Genomic DNA, 20,705 nt, shown 5'->3' on the forward strand with positions numbered 1-20,705 from the left:
CTTAATATGTATTAAATACTTCAGTGTAAGACTTGAAGCCATTCAATTCCTAGAAGAAAGCATAGGCAGTAACCACATTGAAATCAGTCTTAGCAGTGTTTTTGTGGCTCTGACTCAAAGGAAGGGAAAGAGAAGCAAAAATAAACAAATGGGATCGATAAAATGAAAAACCTTTTGCACAGAGAAAGAAACCATCATTAAAATGAAAAGGCAGCCTATTGAATGGGAGAAGATATTTGCAAATTGTACATCCGATAAGAGGTCAGTTTTCAAAATATATAAAGAACATATACAACTCAACAGCAAAAAAACCACAAACAACCCAATTTAAAAATGGTCAGAGGACCTGAATAAGCACTTATCCAAAGAAGATGTACAGATGACCAATAGGGACATGAAAAGATGTTCAACATCACTAATTTTTAGGAAAATGAAGCTCAAAACCACAATGAGATATTGTTACCAAAAGTGGGCTAACTGCTCGCTGCTCAAAAGCCAAAATAGATGACTGCATAATTTTTTTTTCTTTTATCTTCATGAAGTGAAGTGAAATGAAAGGCGCTTAGTCCTGTCTGACTCTCTGCCACCCCATGGACTATATAGTCCATGGAATTCTCCAGGCCATAATCCTGCAGTGGGTAGCCTTTTCCTTCTCCAGGGGATCTTCCCAGGGAACGAACCCAGGTCTCCTGCATTGCAGGCTGATTCTTTACTAGCTGAGCCACAAAGAAGCCCAAGAACACTGGAGTGGGTAGCCTATCCCTTCTCCAGTGGATCTTCCAGACCCAGGAATCAAGCCAGGGTCTCCCGCATTGCAGGCGATTCTTTACCAACTGAGCTATGAGGGAAGCCCGTTCATCGTCATACTAATTTGTTTAATTGGTTGATCCACAGCCTTTATTACATATTTACCTTTACTAGTGGGATTTTTCGTTTCCTATAGATTCTTACTTGTAGCCTTTTCTTTTTCCACTTAGAGAAGACCTATTAACGTTGCTTTTAGGGTTGACTTAGTATTCATAAATTCTTAGTTTTTGCTTGTCTGGGAAGTTCTGGAAATGGAGGGGCTAGGGTCAGAGCCAGGTGTGAGCTGAGGCTTCTCCCCTGCTCAGTGGCTGTCACTGCCCAGTAGGGGGCGGCGTCGAGTCCCAGGTGGCCAGAGCAGAAGCCTAGAGGGTTGGGTCCCAGACGGCTCCTGCGTTCTCAGTGTGTGTTCTTCCCCCTCCCTGCACCAGCACCCTTACCCCTCCCTGCACCAGCACCCTACCCAGCAGCAGTGCTGAGGGCAAGATAGGGTGGAGTGGTTGCTGTCTCTGGCTGGGGGCGGGGCACGCCAGGGCAGTTTCAGGAAACTGAGCAGAGTCCCCTGCACGTTTAATCTGTCTTCTGTGCCTTGTTTCTGGAGTGAGCAAGTGTGGGCACATTCTTAGCGGTGGACTCGGTTGATTATAGCCCTCTGTCAATCCCACTGGTTTCCGGCCCCGCTAGGGGGACTCATCCTCCTGGTGACAGATCCCGGGCTGGGTTGCCCATTGTGTTTTCATACCTCTCACTCCGTTCAAGCCTGCAATATCTCTCCTCTTCTGTGTCCCTCCCGGGGAGCAGACCCCAAACTGATTCCTTCTCTTCCTTTCCTACCTAATTCTGTGTGGATCTCCTCTACAGCCTTGGTTGTGTAAGTCTTTCAGCCAGTTTCCAACTAAATTTTGGTGAGAATTGCTCCACTTGTAGATGTGTTACTGATGTGTGAGTGGAGGGAAGTAAGCTTCATATCCTCCTATTCTACCATTTTGACCTTCCCTCCCATTTGTTCATTTTAAAACTGTGATGCTCTCTGAAGCTAGCTGGAAGTTCTTGGGAGGTGGGATTTGACTGGCAAGACTCACCAGAGGGTGACTAACAGACAAGCCCTAAAGAGGGTATAGTGGCGGCAAAACGTCAGTATTTCAGAGCCTTTTCTCTAGACTAGAGTCACTGAGTTTCCTCCAAGCTTCTGTTTAGGAGGTAGGAGATTGGCTAACGTTGCTCCAAATGCATGGTAGGGTAAAGATCAATCTTTTTCTCTGCGTTTGTTCAGATTGGAGAGTGAACAATAAGGAAAAAGCTTTTTTTTTCCTGTTCACAATCAAGACCAACACACACACACACTTTGGTATCTGTTTTTAATTTATGTTAAGAACTTCCTCCATGTCATTAAAATTATTTCAGAATCTCATATTGCATGTGACGTTGAGTGTCACTATTTTAATATTTAGCTTTTTCCTTTATTGCCCATTTATGTTGTTTCCATAGTCCTTTTTTTTTTTTTTCTCCCAAAGTTTCAAGAGAATCTTAATTTACTTTATGCTCTTTCCTATACAGGTTACATTCAGCATGCTGGAAATTTACAACGAACAGGTAACAACGATTACATTTTTTGACAGACGATTCTAAGTGATTCTCTGCAGCTTAAAAAATGGCAGGGGCTCCCCCTCATCCATCCTACCTGTTAGCCTGGCATCGGCTATCCAGCCCTAACCTATCTCATTTTAGCTAGGTTCCGCTTCATCTTATGTCCTTCTATCTCTACACACTCCTTGCATCAGCCACATAGAACCTTTCTCCCTTTCCACAATATGGCCTTCTCTCCTACATCTATCCTTCCTCTCCCTGGAATACCCTTCTTGGTTTCTCTGGTCTTAGAGAAACCACTGAACTTCAAGTCCAGTTCAAATGTCAGCTTATCTATACATCCTAAAGCAGTTGGCTTCAGCATGAGGGTTGGCAAACTTTATCTTCAAAGTTCAAACAGGAAGTATTTTAGACTTTGAGGGCCTTGAAGTCTCTATCACAACTACTGTACTCTCCCCTCAGAGGGCAAAAACGGCCACAGCTGAAGTGTAAGTGAAGGGTAAGTGAGCTGTGTACCAATACAACTTTGTTTCTAGACACTGAGGCTTGAATTTCACATAATTTTCATGTGTCACAAAATATTTTTCTTTTGATTTTTTTCAGCCATTTAGCAAATCTGATCGAAGTTGGAATATGGTTTCAGATCCCTGCTCTCTCAGTTACTAGCTTTGTGACTTTGAACAATTACTTTGTCTCAGAGCTCAGATTGCTTATTTATAAAGCAGAGAATTTAAAATAAGACACAACCAGGGACTTCCCTGGTGACCTAGTGGCTAAGACTCCGCGCTCCCAATGCAGGAGGCCAGGGTTTGATCTCTGGTCAGGGAACTAGAGCCCACATGTCGCAACTAAAAATCCTGCATGCTTCAGTGAAGGTCACAGATCCTCCAGGCTGCAACTAAGACCCAGCACAGCCAAATAAATAAATATTTTTTAAAATAAATGCAGTAAACTAGACCACACATTGAGACGTAGTGCTGAGCAAATACTAGTTATTCAGAAAGTCCTTTTTCATTCTACCCTTTCCCTTTGCCCTTATACTATAAAATTTTATTTCCATATTTATATTTCCAGAACAAAGGATTACACCTTTCTATTTGCAATGCTTAGTATAATATTCCCTTTCACTTTTCACTTTCATGCATTGGAGAAGGAAATGGCAACCCACTCCAGTGTTCTTGCCTGGAGAATCCCAGGGACGGGGGAGCCTGGTGGGCTGCCGTCTGTGGGGTTGCACAGAGTCGGACACGACTGAAGCGACTCAGCAGCAGCAGCAGTGTAACATTTGGTTTAAAATGGATGCCCCTAAGGTTTGCTGAATGGATAAATTCACAAAGGCATCTATAATTGTAAGTTTCTTAAGGGCAGTTTCATATCCTAAGATTTCTTATATAACTCCAAGCATTACCCAAAGTCTTGCACTTAATCATTCCTAAATAAACATTGATGGAATAAATCCGCCCATGTGTTTCTCTTTATATTAAGGAGAGAAAATACCCGTTTTGTTTCTCATATGCTTCCATGAGCCATTTATTATTGTTGAAGGTTGATAGCAAATTCAAATGGGTTGTTATGCTAAGGTCACTGATTAAGTTTCTATTTCTTTCAAAGTGATGGGCCTGGAAGACAGTATGACTCCTTTATTTCATACCAAATAGGCAGCTTCACTTCGTTACCAAGTTCAGATGGAAGGAACAGGGAAATGGCATCCTGTTGTGGGCCCCCCACTGATAACCTATTAATGAAGATAATCTCTCTGGAATTTTGTTTTCTCATCTCTAAAATAAGGACATGGACATACTTATAACCTCTTCATGTCTCACCAGCTAGGAGTCTGGTATTTTTCCAGTAGTACTTCAATAGTCTAAGTGAAGTTTATTAGATACTTTTAATATTTCAGACATCACACTAGACTCTGAGGATGAATAAAACCTAAGATGTGATTTCTGCCATGGAGAAGCTTGGTGGTAGATTCTACATCCTCTCCAGACAGTAATAAAATATATCACGTATGCTGCATGAATGGTAAAAAGGCATAGAAGAGAGACCAAATAATACTACCTGCGATTGTTGGTGGTGCTTGTAAACAGAGGAGTTAGACTGGATCTTGAAAGATGCAATGAGTTTGGTGAGCCAGGAGGAGGGTTGGGGGCATTTTAGGTGGCATGATTAGTACCAGCAAGTCCAGGGACATGTGAAAGCACATGGCGTTTAAGGGAACAGTGAGGGCTCCAGGTAACCAGAGTTAGAGGCATGCAGGCAGGTGAGAATGGGGAAGCATCAGGAGAGGGAGCTAAACATCAGTTGCCAGAAGGCAAAGGCCCTTTGGTAGGCAATGGAGCATCAGCAAAAGATTCTAAACAGGGAAATAAGAAAGTCAGCCTTGGGTTTAGAAGATCTCTCTAGCAGCAGAGTGAAGCTGTATTTGAAGAAGTGCCAGATAGAAGCAGAGGTAGGAGAGTCCCGTAGGGGCTGAAGTGAGTGAGGAAGGTCTCATCATTGACTCAGTCTCCAGGTACTACCTGGAGAGTCCAGTGCCAGGAACTGCCCTCATCTCTGGGCCCTCACACTTCCATTCTATCTGGTTAAACCTACTTAGCTTTTTTCTTTAATGAGCCCTATTCAGACATATCTTCAGCCTTAGATGCCACTTCTTAACAATTTATATTGCTCAGTGGAAGTTATAGGAAAGGCTTTCTAGCTAAGGCAGAAGTTGTCACCATTTCAATGTCTTCCTATCTCTGGCTCTTCTGTCCACTGTCCTAACTTTTCTTGCCTGAATTCAGTCTGTGTGTGATCTTGCCTCTGTTGCAGGAAGGGGAACCCTTTCCTGGGCCAAGAGTGGGTTCTTATCTAGCCCTCAGAAAAGAATTATCTGAGAGATACATAGGACAAAGCTAAAGACCTTATTGGGAAAGGGGTGCCTGGGAGGAGAGCAGCAGGGTAAGGGGATCCAGGAGAACTGCTCGACCACGTGGCTGGCAGTCTTGGGTGTTGTGGTGATGGGTTTAGTTTCCAGGTTGTCTCTGGCCAATCATCTTGCTTGGCCCATATTTGGCCTAACTCAGAGTCCTTCCTTGTGGTGTGAGCATCTCTCAGCTAAGATGGACTCCAGCATGAAGGATTCTGGGAGGTTAGTAAGACATATTATGGGGTGGTGTCTGCTCTCTCCTTTTGGCCCCTCCTGAATTCTCCCAGTTAGTTTTCTGCGCCAGCACCAAGTTCCTTATCAGGAGGGACCTCCTGGTGTGAGACAGCTCATGCAAGCGGTTATCATTGTGCCTTGCCGAGGCTGGTGGTTTCTGTCAGTGGTTCCCTAGAAACTTGACTCTAGGACTTAAAGCTACAGAATATTTGAGCTGGGGGAGATCTTAGAAATCATTTAGTCCCTTCCCCTCCTCTTATGAGAAAAAAACTGGCAGTGTAGGAGACTTCCCAAAGCTCTCATAGTTTGGAGGCAGAACCAGAAGTAAGAACCCAGGTCAGATTCCCAGCCCAGACCTCACTGCACCATGTAACACCAACTCCCCTCTGCAGAGGCTCAGGCTCTAGCAGGCTCCCATAGCTCGGCCTGCTGTGCCCCGGCAGAAGTGGCTTTCTGGGGGGAAATGCAACATGGGTTGCCACGGTCTAAGTGTGACATCACACAAATCTCCAATAATAATAATAATAATAATAATGAGATCCAAAAAATTACATATATTCTTGTGTTAGGTTTGCCTATAGCAAATTCTGTTTGGGTTAGGTAAATTTCTTGGAAGTAGAGATTCAGAGTGGTGGCGTTTGTGGCAGCAGGATTTAACTGAGGCAGAACATTAGGTACTTTGAATGTTATGAACTTTTAATTAAGTTTCATTTATCACTGTTCTTAGAAAAGTAAGACTTCATTATTTTGTGATACAAAATTTGTGACAGTTCAGAAAGAGATCATTTATTTTTGTGTTATCTACAAAGGAGTTGCTAATCAACTGCAAGAGTTAACAAGATTTCTAGGAACATACTTAGGTTAATAAGAGAACAATATTTTCAACCACAAATGCTTTAAAATCACTGGGGCTTCCTCAGTGGCTCAGATGGTAGAGAATCTGCCTGCAACACAGGAGACAAGATTCGATCCCTGGGTCAGAAAGATCCCCTGGACAAGGGGATGGCTACCCACTCCAGTATTCTTGCCTGGAGAATTCCATGGGCAGAGGAGTCTGGCAGGCTCCATGTGGTCACAAAGAGTCAGACATAACTGAGCAAGTAATGGTTTCACTTTCATTTAACGTCAGACAACTATAGATACAACTAAATATTTTTTCATGCTACAGAAGCAGTTCCCCCAATATCCTACATGCAATGTATTAAACATTTCTTGTTAACTTAGCTCTGGTTACACTGTTCTCTCCAGAAGCATTTCACTGGGTGCCTACTATGTGTCAGGAGCTATGTTAGGACTTACTAGTCAACTCCCACCCTCAGGGAGTTTGCAGGCTGGTTGAACTGCTCTTGTTGTTGTTGTTTACTCGCTCAGCCATGTCCAATTCTGTGCGACCCCATGGACTGTAGCCCACCAAGCTCCTCTGTCCATGGGTTTCTCCAGGCAAGAATACTGGAGTGGGTTGCTATTTCCAGAGGATCCTCCACACCCAGGGACTGAACCTGTGTTTCCTGCATTGGCAGGCAGATTCTTTACTGTCTGAGTCACCAGGGAAGCCCTGAAGTGCTGTAGGTACTTGAAAATAATAAAACTGAAATCCTTAAAAAAAAAAAAAAAACTTCTGATTTCACTAACTACAACAGGTTTCTCTATTTTCTTACTTGTCATTTCTCTGTTTCTTACTTATTGTAAGTCATGAGGCTGTCTGGTACCTACAGAACTTTACCATTTATTTATTCATCCAATATATATTTACTGAGCATGTACTATATTCTATGAGGAGCTATAGCAGTGAAGTCAACAAAACTTCCTGCCTTCCTGACGTTTGCGTTACTTGTTTTACCACAGGTGAGAGATTTGCTATCCAGGATCAAGAAACCTGGAGGGCTAAGAGTAAGGGAGGACCAACAGCTGGGCTTTTATGTGGATGGTCTGAAGTCAGTGCCTTGTGAGAACTATGCCCAGATTGAAAGACTGATGGAACAAGGAGCAAAAATAAGGACCACAGCTTCGACCAACATGAATGCCAGCAGCAGCCGGTCTCACATGATCATCACCATTCAGTTCAAGCAGGTGAGATTCAGCTGGATGCCAATTTCCCCACCTCTCACCGAGGGGGTGTGGGGATGTGTTCCCAGTAGCATTATGGGCTGGTGAGTATTATGGAGTTTTTTAGATTTGATCTATGGATTAAGACAGCTATTTCTGAACATAGACTATAGGGTCAGAAGCAGGAGAAAGTAAGACACTTGTCTTTTCCTGCCTCCCTACCACCACATCCATGCCCCACTCTGGCCTAAGTGATCCCATTACCGATAGAAGGTCACTAGTAAGGTCCTAGAAATGCCTGTAGGGCTAAAGGCTATCTTCCCTCAAGTAAATTACATGCTTTGAGAAACAGGTTTTGACCCCCAATTTGATGGAATTGTGGAAATAGGAGAGTGAGTCTGTGGTTTGTCATGGAGAATTCCTAGTAACAGTCCTTCCATGCATCACCAATATAATGATGGTCAGCTTTCAGGTCCATGAGCCTAGAGGACAACCAGATACTGAAGTGTCTTTCTGAAATTTGCAAGTCCTAGATAAAGCCTTTGAAACCACGTCATCCATGTAATGCTCCACTAGCTAGAATCTTTGATAAGCTAAAGCATACTTTCCTCCTCCATTCTCCTTGGTTGGGAATGATGTAGGGAATGATAGCTATAATTATGGACAATTTGACTCAGAAATGGTTATCATGAAGCCTGGGTAAGCATGAGAGTTAGCTACAATTTTACCACCTCCTACTCCTAAGCCACAGCTCTAGTAATAGATAAAATAGTAATAAATGAAGATTGTCCTGTTCTAGCCAGGATCGGTTGAAGAACACTAGACCATGTAGGAATCCATTTACCAGCTCTGAAATCGTGGGAAATAACCTACCTTTCCTGAGTCACAGCTTCTTGGTCTGTAAAATGAGACAGTTATCCTCGTAGGAATGTTGGGAAGTTTAGATAAGATATTACTTTTTTTTTTTTAAGATATTACATTTTAAATTTTGTATTTATTTCATTTTTTCCTGGGCTGGATCTTCATTGCTCTGCAGGCTTTTCTCTAGTTGCAATGAGCAGGGTCTACTCTCGAGTTAGCACGCAGGCTTCTCATTGAGATGGCTTCTCTTGCTGTGGACCATGGGCTTAGAGAACAGGCTCAATAGCTGAGGCACATGGGCTTAGTTGCCCCATGACATGTGGGATCTTCCCACACCAGGGTTTAAACCCATGTCTGCTGCACTGGCAGATAGAATGTTTACCACTGAGCCACCAGGGAAGCCCAAGATACTACGTTTTAAAGAACTCTGTAAACTTCCCTGGTGACTCAGACGGTAAAGAATCCTCCTACCATGCAGGAGATCTGGGTTCTATCCCTGAGTCAGGAAGATCCCCTGAAAAAGGGAATGGCTACCCAACTACAGTATTCTTGCCTGGAGAATCCCATGGGTTAGAGGAGCCTGGCAGACTATAGTTCATAGGGTCACAAAGGGTTGGACAGGACTGAGCAACTAAGTACACAAGTAAACTTTTAATTATTATTCACTTGATTTTCACAATGTAGGTAAGATGTTACATTGATAGACTTTATATGAATATAACATTCACTTTATATGAATGTAACATTCACTCTATATTCATAGACTTTGTATGTACTATATAATGAATATAAAGTATTACATTCATAGACTTTATATATGGTTTTCTGTGCTATTTTTTAATTTGATATTTTAGGGGTGGGAGACAAAATTAACTGGATGTAAACGAGCATACTCTGTTTATTGGTGTCAGTAGCAATATTATCACCTAATAATGTATGCCAGGCATAATTAGAAACATTACATCTATTATACTTTATCTTCATAACATCCCAATAATATGCTATCATCCCGATTTTACAACTGAGAAAAGTTAAATCATAGCTCAGAAAAGTTAAATCATTTGCTCACAGTTACATGACAGCAAGAGAACCTGTAGCATTCTTTCCACTACATGACTACACCATCCTGAACAGCTATTTATTTTGCAGATTTCACAGTATCTTTAAAATATTTATTGATTGGGAAGTGGTTAGGATTCTGCACTTCCACTGAAGGGGGCACGTGTTCAATCCCTATCAGAGAACTAAGATCCCACATGCCACCTGACATGGCCAGGAAAAAAAAAATGATTACAGAAATATTAGGACAATAATTGGTATCTAATACATAACTGGAAATAACGTTACAGAAGGGAAGGGGCAACTGAGATGTTTGGACCTAATAATGTTATTGTAAAATGTCATTGTAAAGAGGATGGCATTTTAACTTGCAAATTTTATTATATCTTTTTTGAGTGTGAAATACAATTAGAAAAATATTTCAGAATGTGAATGTAAAATAGATTAACTTCTCATGTAGCCTGCTACCCCTCTCATAGCATTACTTGTGGTGCTTTCCTGCAGGTTTTCCTAGACAGAGATCTCACCAAACAGTCCAGTATTAACTTGGTAGATTTAGCTGGAAGTGAAAGGCAGAAATCTTCAGGATCAGAAGGAGACAGACTGCGGGAAGGATCACGCGTTAACCTAAGTTTAACCAATTTAGGAAATGTCATCAGGTAAATAATCAGTGGACAGGTACTTATTTGTACCATAAAAGTGACTTCAAATATCAAAATTTAGATTAATCATAACCCTTGGTTCATGACCAACTAGCATCATTGGTTTATTTCTGGCCTCTCCTAGATTTTATTTTAAACTAATTAATTGCTTTTAGATGAAATAACAAACACTAATAAAACTACCACCAAATCCAAAAAACAGTTGGAGGGAATCACCATCTTGCTCCCCTTGGAGGTGACCATCATCTTGAATTTTTTGTTTTATGTATGTCCCTCCCTCCCCACTTTCTTTCTCCCCTTCCTTTCTTCCCTCTTTCTTTCTTTTCTTATTATATCACACGTGAATATTATATTCAGTAGCGCTGATTTTTTAATTTTATAAAAGGTGAAATATATTATTTTCTGGATCTTGCATTTTAAAAGTTATTTAGATATAAATTAATTATAGTGAAGTGCACAAATCTTAAATGTTCAGCTCAATGGATTTTCATATATGTATATATCTATGTAATTAATGACTAGACTGAGATATAGTACATTTCCAAAACCCAGAAAACCCCCTCATGCCTTCTCTTTGGCTTAATCCCAACAAAAGAAATCAACCTGTTATCAAAGATTTATTTTTGCCTAGCTGTTTTGATTTTCATATAAATGCAATCACTTATATCAGATCATTGTCTTTTATATCTGGCTTCTTTCACTGAGGATTGTTTCTATGGGACTTATCCATGATGTTTTGCTTAGCAATTATTAGTTCTTTTTCATTGTTATGGATTATTTCATTGTAGGAATATACCATTATTTATCCATTCTTCTATTTGATGGGCATTTAGTTTGTTTCCAGGTTTTAACTATTATGAATAAAGTTGTTACAAACATTTTTGTACATATAATTTGGGGAAAATAATTACTCATTTCTCTTTAGTATATACCCAGGAGTATAGTTTGTTTTTAGATTCAACATTATTAACAATATCCATCTATCTTATGTGTGGCTCTAGTTAATTTATTTTCTGTTCTTTTACTAAACATTGTGTCTATGAGATTTATCCATGTTGTTACAGTAGCAGTTGTTACAGCACCCATGTTATTACTTCTTTTTCATTATTATGTAGTCATCCATTGTGGAAATATGCCACGATTTATTCCTTCATTCTCATGTTAATTGTTAATTTGGTTGTTTCCAGGGCTGTTGTTTTGTTTTGGGTTTTTTTTTTTTTGTCTTTTACAAATAGTGCTACTATGAACATTCTCATAAAGTCACTGAGTATCAATATACTAAAGGATTTTTTTATATCGGCAACTGAAATTATTGTGCTTTATATACAAGGTGTGTGAATACCTAATTTTTCTAGATGGTGATAAATTGTTTTCCAAATTTGTTAGTCCAGTTAACATTCCCAGTGGCAATGTATAACATACCCCATTAATCCACATCTTTTCTAAGTCTTGATGTTGTCAGATTTCTTGACATTTACCAATTAAATGGGCATAAACATACTCTGGGCTTCTGGGATAACTCAGTTGGTAAAGAATCTGCCTGCAATGCAGGAGATCCCAATTCGATTCCTGGGTCGGGAAAATCCCCTGGAGAAGGGATAGGCTACCCACTTCAGTATTCTTGTGCTTCTGTGGTGGTTCAGCTGGTAGAGAATACACTTGCAATGCGGGAGACCTGGGTTTTATCCCTGGGTTGGAGAGATCCCTTGGAGAAGGGAAAGGCCTGGAGAATTCCATGGACTGTACAGTCCCCTGGGCCACAAAGAGTCAGAGACGACTGAGCGACTTTCACTTTCAAACACACTTTACTGTGGTCTTGAGAGCCCTGGTTACTAGCAAGCTTGAACAACATTTGATTTCTTTTTTAGCAAAAAAATACCTGTTCTTATGTTTTCCCCTTTATTCTATTTATTTACTGTCTTTTTCATTGATCTGTAGATGTTTTAAACATATTTTTATTACTCTTCTCTCAGGTATATGTATCATAAGTATCTTCTCCCAGTTAGTAGATTGTGTTTTCACTTTTTAAAAGATGTCTATTGATGAGCAGAAGTTGTGGTGTATGTTTTGCATTTTTTCATTTTCTGTGTGTTTAAGAATATTTGTGCTTAAACCCTGTCTATCTGGAGTTGATTTCTGTGTGTAAAGTAGGCATCCTTTTCATTACTTTTTCCTTACAGATTATCAATTTTTTTTGGTCTCATTTGTTGTTGAATAGTCTGTCCTCTCCCAGTGATCTTCTATGCTACCTCTGTCATATGTCAAAATTCAACATGTTTTTTTTTTAAACTATTTCCTGGCTTTTTCATCTGCTCAGTGGTCAAAGTCTAAAAATAATAAATACTTCAACCTGTCCATGGATAATGGGCTTCTCAGGTGGTGCAGTGGTAAAGAATCTGCCTGCCAATGCAGAAGATGCCAGAGACACAGGTCAGGAAGATCTTCCACCCCAGGTCAGGAAGATCCCCCACCCCAGGTCAGGAAGATCCCCTGGCGAAGGAAATGGCAATCCACTCCCGTATTCTTGCCTGGAGAATCCCATGGACAGTGAAGCCTGGTGGGCTACAGTCCATGGGGTTGCAAAGAGTTAGACACAGTGAGCAACCGAGCACACACATCCTTGGATAATACGAAGATCTCCATCTTACATATGTCATTGTTGACATATATTCTAATTTTATTCTTTAACCCCCAAATATTATTATTACTGTTTCATACAGTTAGTGTTCATTCACATTTATCTATTTTTTAAATTATTTTTATTCATTCCTTCTTAAACTTCAGAGCTGCTATATAAAATCAGTTTCCTTCTGATTGAAATATTCTCTAGATTTTCCCTAAATGACCATTTGCTGACAGCAACTTTAGTTTTTGTTTGGTTGAAATTTCTTATTTCAATTCATTTTTGAAAGATAATTTTGCTGGGTATATAATTCTAGATAAGTAGTATTTTCTTTCAGCTTATTAATGATACCATTCTACTGTTTTCTGTTGTTGGCCTAATTACTATTCCACTGAAGACAATCTTTTTCCCTATCTGCTTTTAAACTCTTCTTATTTGGTGTTCTGCAATTTAATTCTGTTGCAGTTTATTTATCCTGCTTGGAATTTTTTAGTCTCCATAGCTCTATGATAGTGATTTTCACCAACACTAAAAAATTCGCAGTCATTATCTTTCACATATTGATTCTGCATATTTTTTTTTCTCCTTTCTCTCCTGGAACTTCAATTACCCTATTTGAATCTTCTTTTCCTGTCATCCATGTCTCCTGACCTATCTTTCTGATTTTTCATCTCTGTCTCCAGGCTGCAATCTAGATTTCTTTTGAACTCTCTAGTTCACTAATTCAATTATCATGGTGTCTACTGTTGAACTTAGTTTCATTGAATTAGACAAGGCTGTGGTACATGTGATCAGATTGGCTAGTGTGGGGTTATGCTGTGTGGGGCCACCCATGATGGATGGGTCATGGTGAAGAGTTCTGACAGAATGTGGTCCACTGGAGAAGGGAATGGCAAACCACTTCAGTATTCTTGCCTTGAGAACCCCATGAAGAATATGAGAAGGCAAAATGATAGGATATTGAAAGAGGAACTTCCCAGGTTGGTAGGTACCCAATATGCTACAGGAAGTCAGTGGAGAAATAACTCCAGAAAGAATGAGGGGATGGAGCCAAAGCAAAACAATACCCAGTTGTGGATGTGACTGGTTATAGAAGCAAGGTCCAAGGCAGTAAAGAGCACTGTTGCATGGGAACCTGGACTGTTAGGTCCATGAATCAAGGCAAATTGGAAGTGGTCAAACAGGAGATGGTAGGAGTGTACATCAACATTTTAGGAATCAGTGAACTAAAATGGACTGGAATGAGTGAATTTAACTCAGATCACCATTATATCTACTACTGTGGGCAGGAATCCCTTAGAAGAAATGGAGTAACCCTCATGGTCAACAAAAGAGTCTGAAATGCAGTACTTGGATGCAGTCTCAAAAACAACAGAATGATCTCTGTTCGTTTCCAAGGCAAACCATTCACTATCACAGTAATCCAAGCCTATGCCCCAACCAGTTACGCTGAAGAAACTGAAGATGAACGGTTCTATGAAGACCTATAAGACCTTCTAGAACTAAACCCCAAAAAGATGTCCTTTTCATTATAGGGGACTGGAATGCAAAAGTAGGAAGACAAGAAACACCTGGAGTAACAGGCAAATTTGGCCTTGGAGTATGGAATGAAGCAGGGCAAAGGCTAATAGAGTTTTGCCAAGAGAACACACTGGTCATAGCAAACACCCTCTTCCAATAACACAAGAGAACTCTATACATGGACATCACCAGATGGTCAACACCGAAATAAGATTAATTATATTCTTTGCAGCCAAAGATGGAGAAGCTCTATACAGTCAGCAAAAACAAGACTGGGAGCTAACTGTGGCTCAGATCATGAACTCCTTATTGCCAAATTCAGACTTAAATTGAAAAACGTAGGGAAAACCACTAGACCATCCAGGTATGACCTAAATCAAATCCCTTATGATTATACAGTGGAAGTGAGAAATAGATTTAAGGGACTAGATCTGATAGACAGAGTACCCGATGAACTATGGATGGAGGTTCATGACATTGTACAGGAGACAGGGATCAAGACCATCCCCAAGAAAAAGAAATTCAATAATTGCAAAATGCTGTCTGGGGAGGCCTTACAAATAGCTGTGAAAGGAAGAAAAGTGAAAATCAAAGGAGAAAAGGAAAGATATAAGCATCTGAATGCAGAGTTCCAAAGAATAGCAAGGAGAGATAAGAAAGCCTTCCTCAGCGATCAATGCAAAGAAATAGAGGAAAAGAACAGAATGGGAAAGACTAGAGACCTCTTCAAGAAAATTAGAGATACCAAGGGAACATTTCATACAAATATGGGCTCGATAAAGGACAGAAATGGTATGGACCTAACAGAAGCAGAAGATATTAAGAAGAGGTGGCAAGAATACACAGAAGAACTCTACATAAAAGAGCTTCATGACCCAGATAATCACGATGGTGTGATCATTCACCTAGAGCCAGACATCCTGGAATGTGAAGTCGAGTGGGCCTTAGAAAGCCTCACTACAAACAAAGCTGGTGGAGGTGATGGAATTCCAGTTGAGCTGAAAAGATGATGCTATGAAAGTGCTTCACTCAATATGCCAGCAAATTTGGAAAACTCAGCAGTGGCCACAGGACTGGAAAAGGTCAGTTTTCATTCCAATCCCAAAGAAAGGCCATGCCAAAGAATGCTCAAACTCCCGCACAATTGCACTCATCTCACATGCTAGTATAGTAATGCTCAAAATTCTCCAAGCCAGGCTTCAGCAATACGTGAACCATGAACTTCCCAATGTTCAAGCTGGTTTTAGAAAAGGCAGAGGAACCAGAGATCAAATTGCCAACATCCACTAGATCATCGAAAAAGCAAGAGAGTTCCAGAAAAACATCTATTTCTATTTTATTGACTATGCCAAAGCCTTTGTGTGGATCACAATAAACTGTGGAATGTTCTGAAAGAGTTGGGAATACCAGATCACCTGACCTGCCTCTTGAGAAACCTATATGCCGGTCAGGAAGCAACAGTTAGAACTGGACATGGAACAACAGACTGGTTCCAAATAGGAAAAGGAGTATGTCAAGGCTGTATATTGTCACCCTGCTTATTTAACTTACATGCAGAGTACATCATGAGAAACTCTGGACTGGAAGAAACATAAGCTGGAATCAAGATTGCTGGGAGAAATCTCAATAACCTCAGATATGCAGATGACACCACCCTTAAGGCAGAAAGTGAAGAGGAACTAAAAAGCCTCTTGATGAAAGTGAAAGAGGAGAGTGAAAAAGTCAGCTTAAAGCTCAACATTCAGAAAACAAAGATCATGGCATCATGGCAAATAGATGGGGAAACAGTGGAAACAGTGTCAGACTTCATTTCTGGGGGCTTCAAAATCACTGCAGATGGTGACTGCAGCCATGAAATTAAAAGACGCTTGCTCCTTGGAAGAAAAGTTATGACCAACCTAGATAGTATATTCAAAAGCAGAGACATTACTTTGCCAACTAAGCTCCGTCTAGTCAAGGCTATGGTTTTCCAGTGGTCATGTATGGATGTGAGAGTTGGGCTATGAAGAAAGCTGAGCACCGAAGAATTGATGCTTTTGAATTGTGGTATTGGAGAAGACTCTTGAGAGTCCCTTGGACTACAAGGAGATTCAACCAGTCCATTCTAAAGGAGACCAGTCCTGGGTGTTCATTGGAAGGACTGATGCTAAGGCTGAAACTCCAATACTTTAGCCACCTGATGTGAAGAGTTGACTCATTGGAAAAAACCCTGATGCTGGGAGGGATTGGGGGCAGGAGGAGACTGGGATGACAGAGGATGAGATGGCTGGATGGCATCACTGACTCAATTCACATGAGTTTGGGTGAACCCCGGGAGTTGGTGATGGACAGGGAAGCCTGGCGTGCTGCGATTCATGGGGTCGCAAAGAGTCGGACACGACTGAGTGATTGAACTGAACTGAACTGAATTGAACTAAACTGTTGAACTTATCCATAGGGTTTTAAATTTCAATTGCTGTATCTAAACCTTTCTAGATGATCATTTTGTTTCTTTTCTAAACCTGGTAGCTTAATTTTTTTGATTTCTTTTCTTTATTTGTGATTATAATTTATCAGAGATGGGATTTCCTCCCTCTTCCCCACTCTCTTCAATGCCAACACTGCTTCCTCTGAAGTACCCTGAGTGACATTTACTTCTCATTCACTCTTACTTGATTCTGTAGCCTATCAGGTCCTAACTGTATGAGATCTTCCTAAAGCAGTATGAGAGAAAGACCAGAAAGCACTTAAATCTGCTCCCCATTCCTGTCTCCACACTGCTAGCCTACCACCCTCTCCCTCAGGTCAAAACCCTTCTGTGTACACACACAAAAATACCTTTCTATGCAGGCTCTGCGTTTTCCTCCCAAGGTTTACTGTATTAGGGCCCCAGATCTGGGTCTCCCTCTCTGTTATTGTTTCCCCGGGGTTGACCTTGGAGAGGGAGCCAGCTGCTTCTATCTTGCAATATGCCAGTATCCTTGTACAGAAGGTATATCAACTATTGGATGTTCCTCCATGTCTGGTATATGGGGTTGTCAAGGATATTTGAGGGATGTTTCTGACTCATCCACAAAGAGGCAGATTTCTTTTTGATATGTTTAAAACTTTCTGTTGTTTTTTATTTCTTTTTCACTTAGTGCTCTGGCTGATGCCGCCATGGGGAAGAAAGTCCTCCATGTTCCCTACAGAGACTCTGTACTGACCAAACTGCTCCAGTCAGCTCTGGGTGGGAACAGCAGAACTACTCTGGTAAAGTGACTTTCCTACCATATTTTAGACTGTTTAGACTCACGCAGCTGTCACGATTGCTATTGTTATTATAATTAAAGTTACTCTTCACAAGAATCTTGTCAGTTCTTGACAAGATTCTCAGTTTCAGCACACTGACTGTGGAGCCTCATTTCCTTCCTTCCTAAAGTGAAGATCACGATATCGCCTTGAAACTGTGATTGTGATGATTAAATGAAATACAATGAATAAGCTTTAAAAGTTGCAAAGCTGAACAAAGGTAAATGATTATTCATCAGGCCCTTATGCTCTGAATCATGGCCTCCAGGCCCATAGATTAGGAGCTGCCCCATGGGCAGTCACATTCCCTCCTGTTCACTCTCAGTGATCCTGCCCACCTCCAGCTCATCAAAAAGTTTATTTTCTCATTTAAATTCTAGAACTGTTAAGCTGAAGTCAATACCAGATTTGAAACCATTTAAGTGGGTACTCAGTAATGATTTATTTATCAGTCTCTGCAGTGCCACCATTCAACTGTCATTTAAAGTCCTGAGGAAATCTGTTGGGGACTCAGTGCCGAGGGTTGCGTAGTACAGAGATTAGCGGCACAGTTGTTCAAGTCAGGGCAGGTTCAGGTCCCAGCTCTGCCAGTTATGGGTGCCATTATTCTTATCTAAGCCTCAGTTTTCTGAGTTGTAAAGTTTAAACAAATCACAAGTTCCAAGATATTCCATGAATGTTAGCTGTGTAAAATCAACAATAGCTATGTGCTGTGTGTTTAGTCTCTCAGTCGTGTCTGACTCTCTGTGACCCCATGCACTGTAGCCCACCAGGCTCCTCTGTCCATGGGGATTCTCCAGGCAAGAATACTGGAGTTGATTGCCATGCCCTGCTCCAGGGGATCTTCCCAACCCAAGGATCAAACCCAGGTCTCGTGCATTGCAGAGGGATTCTTTACCATCTGAGCCACCAGGGAAACCTAAGAATACTGGAGTGGGTAGCCTATCCCTTCTCCAGGGGATCTTCCTGACCCAGGAATCAAACTGGGATCTCCAGCATTGCAGATGGATTCTTTACCAACTGAGCTATTAGGGAAGCCCAACAATAGCTATATATCCTATATAAAAAACAAAATCTGAAAAGGATATTTGTTTACAGATAGCAGCAATAAGTCCAGCTGACATCTGCTATGAGGAAACTTTATCAACACTAAGATATGCTGAAAGGTACGATTATGAATACTTATTATCTATAGTGGTTCTAAGTTCTAAATTTGGCAAATTCTTCTAGTGCCTTTAAACTTGATGAGCTGGTGTCTTGGGAAAGGGTCCAGAAAAAGGAAGAACAAAATGATCTGTGAGAGAAGAGGGAAAGAAAAGAAAATAAATAAGAGGAAACAGAAATAGGGCTCAGGGCCCTCCTAGCCTCTCATTCTGTCACTGCAGTCTTGGATGGGGGAGGAGCCACAGGCTTAAATTCATGGGAGGATGCATTGAACCCACCCCTGAAGTGCTCAGTTCTCTGTCTCTCTGCATTTTTCTGTCAAATAGCATGGCCATTCACAGATTCTCTTTTTGTCCTCTGGGTCACAGGTAGAGAATAGTGGCAGGCAGGGATTTTTTGTGCTAATGATAAAGATGAGCATGTAAGAGGCTCCCAAAGTTGGGAACCACCTCTGGGCCCTGCCCCTTTCCCTCTGTTGTGTCTCATATCTCCAGGCCCCACACAGCAGGGCAGAGATGGCTCCTCCCAGGGAGGGGCTGTCCACACACGTTCCTGCCTTCCCACTTGGCCCAGAAAGCAAGCCCACTCCTGTCAGTTAGTCCTGGCAAGAGGCTGTGGCCGAGCCATTTCTGCTTTTCAAGGCAGATAGAAGCCTGCTTCCCCTGACCCTTTTGGGAAAGTGATGGTCTGGGGAGAGGGAGGCTGTAACCAGGGGTTGGAACCCCATGGCGTCACCACCCCTCCATCCCATTCAGCGTGGACGACGTGGAGAATCCCCCTCTGCAGCTTTCCCGTCAGCTTCATTCAGGAGCTTGGAATTCTCGGCCAGTGTTCTAGGTGACCGGAGCTGGCATGTGAAATGAACATGTTTCCTATTCTAATACATCACTTGTCAGGTCTACGGGCCAGTGTGTCAGACAGAATCTGGCCCTACTCTCTCTGAGACCTGAACCTCCCTGCCCTTGGTGAGCTCACATGCTGAAGGAGGTGATACCTCCCTCTCTGGGCTGAGTGAAGACTACGTGAGACGGTTCAAGAACCGTTCCTAGCTAAGTTCTGCCTGGCATGGGGCTGAAGCTCAAAATGACAGTTGTTGTGATGTCTCCAAGTAGTTCTCTCAGTTTTTCCTTGGCCTCTTCTCTAGGGAAAGGCCTTTGCATTTTAGGGACAAACCCTTGCATTCTCATTTCTCACTGCCAGGCCTCAGTATCATTTTGCTCCATTTGTTTTTCTCTATTTTTTTCCAACATCTGTGCTACAAACTCAGAACTTAAGGTTGAATTTTGCCTTTAGTATTATGTGCTGTGCTGTGCTTAGTCACTCAGTCATGTCTGACTCTTTGCAACCCCATGAACTGTAGCCCACCAGGCTCCTCAGTCCATGGGATTCTCTATGCAAGAATTCTGGAGTGGGTTGCTATGCTCACCTCAGGGGATCTTCCCAACCCAGGGATTGAACCTAGGACTCCTGCACTGCAGGTAGCTTCTTTACAGTCTGAGCCACCAGGGAAGCCCTTAGTATTATGTAGAATGTTCATTTTCTCTCCATTTGTCAATTCTAAACTGTTGCTAGAACTTTTTACATGAGAGACTGTGTGATGCCGAGGAAGTAGAAAATGATCCCCAGGGGTCCTGGGCTGCAGGCCTGGATCTGTCGTGGTCTCTGTGACTGGGGGCAAGCCTTGCAAACCCTGTTCCTCGGGGAAAGAAGTAAGGTTGCCAGATGTAGCAAATGAAAATATAGGATGCCCAGTTACATTTGAATTTCAGGTAAAGAACAAGTCATGTTTTAGCATAAGTATGTCCCATGCAGCACTAGCCAGGAGTGAACTAGGACAGCGGTGCCCAACTTTTTGGCACCAGGGGCTAGTTTCATGCAAGAGAATTTTTCCAGGGACTGGGGGTCAAGAGAGGTGGGGGGGGGATTAGGGGTGGTCTGGGGATGAGTCAAGCACATTACATTT

At 41.6% G+C, this 20,705-nt stretch overlaps 1 protein-coding gene across 1 annotated transcript in view; it reads left to right on the forward strand.

Annotated features, from left to right (window-relative positions):
- Positions 1-20,705, forward strand: part of LOC102185944 (kinesin-like protein KIF28P) — a 68,494-nt gene that overhangs the window by 17,152 nt on the left and 30,637 nt on the right. The window contains exons 4-8 of the mRNA XM_018060243.1: positions 2,362-2,397; positions 7,382-7,606; positions 10,007-10,161; positions 17,428-17,539; positions 18,677-18,744. Of these exons, the coding sequence (XP_017915732.1) occupies positions 2,362-2,397; positions 7,382-7,606; positions 10,007-10,161; positions 17,428-17,539; positions 18,677-18,744 (596 nt within the window). The remainder of the gene's footprint in view (positions 1-2,361; positions 2,398-7,381; positions 7,607-10,006; positions 10,162-17,427; positions 17,540-18,676; positions 18,745-20,705) is intronic.

This window comes from Capra hircus, chromosome 16, assembly GCF_001704415.2.
Source record: "Capra hircus breed San Clemente chromosome 16, ASM170441v1, whole genome shotgun sequence".
Lineage (NCBI taxonomy): Eukaryota > Metazoa > Chordata > Mammalia > Artiodactyla > Bovidae > Capra > Capra hircus.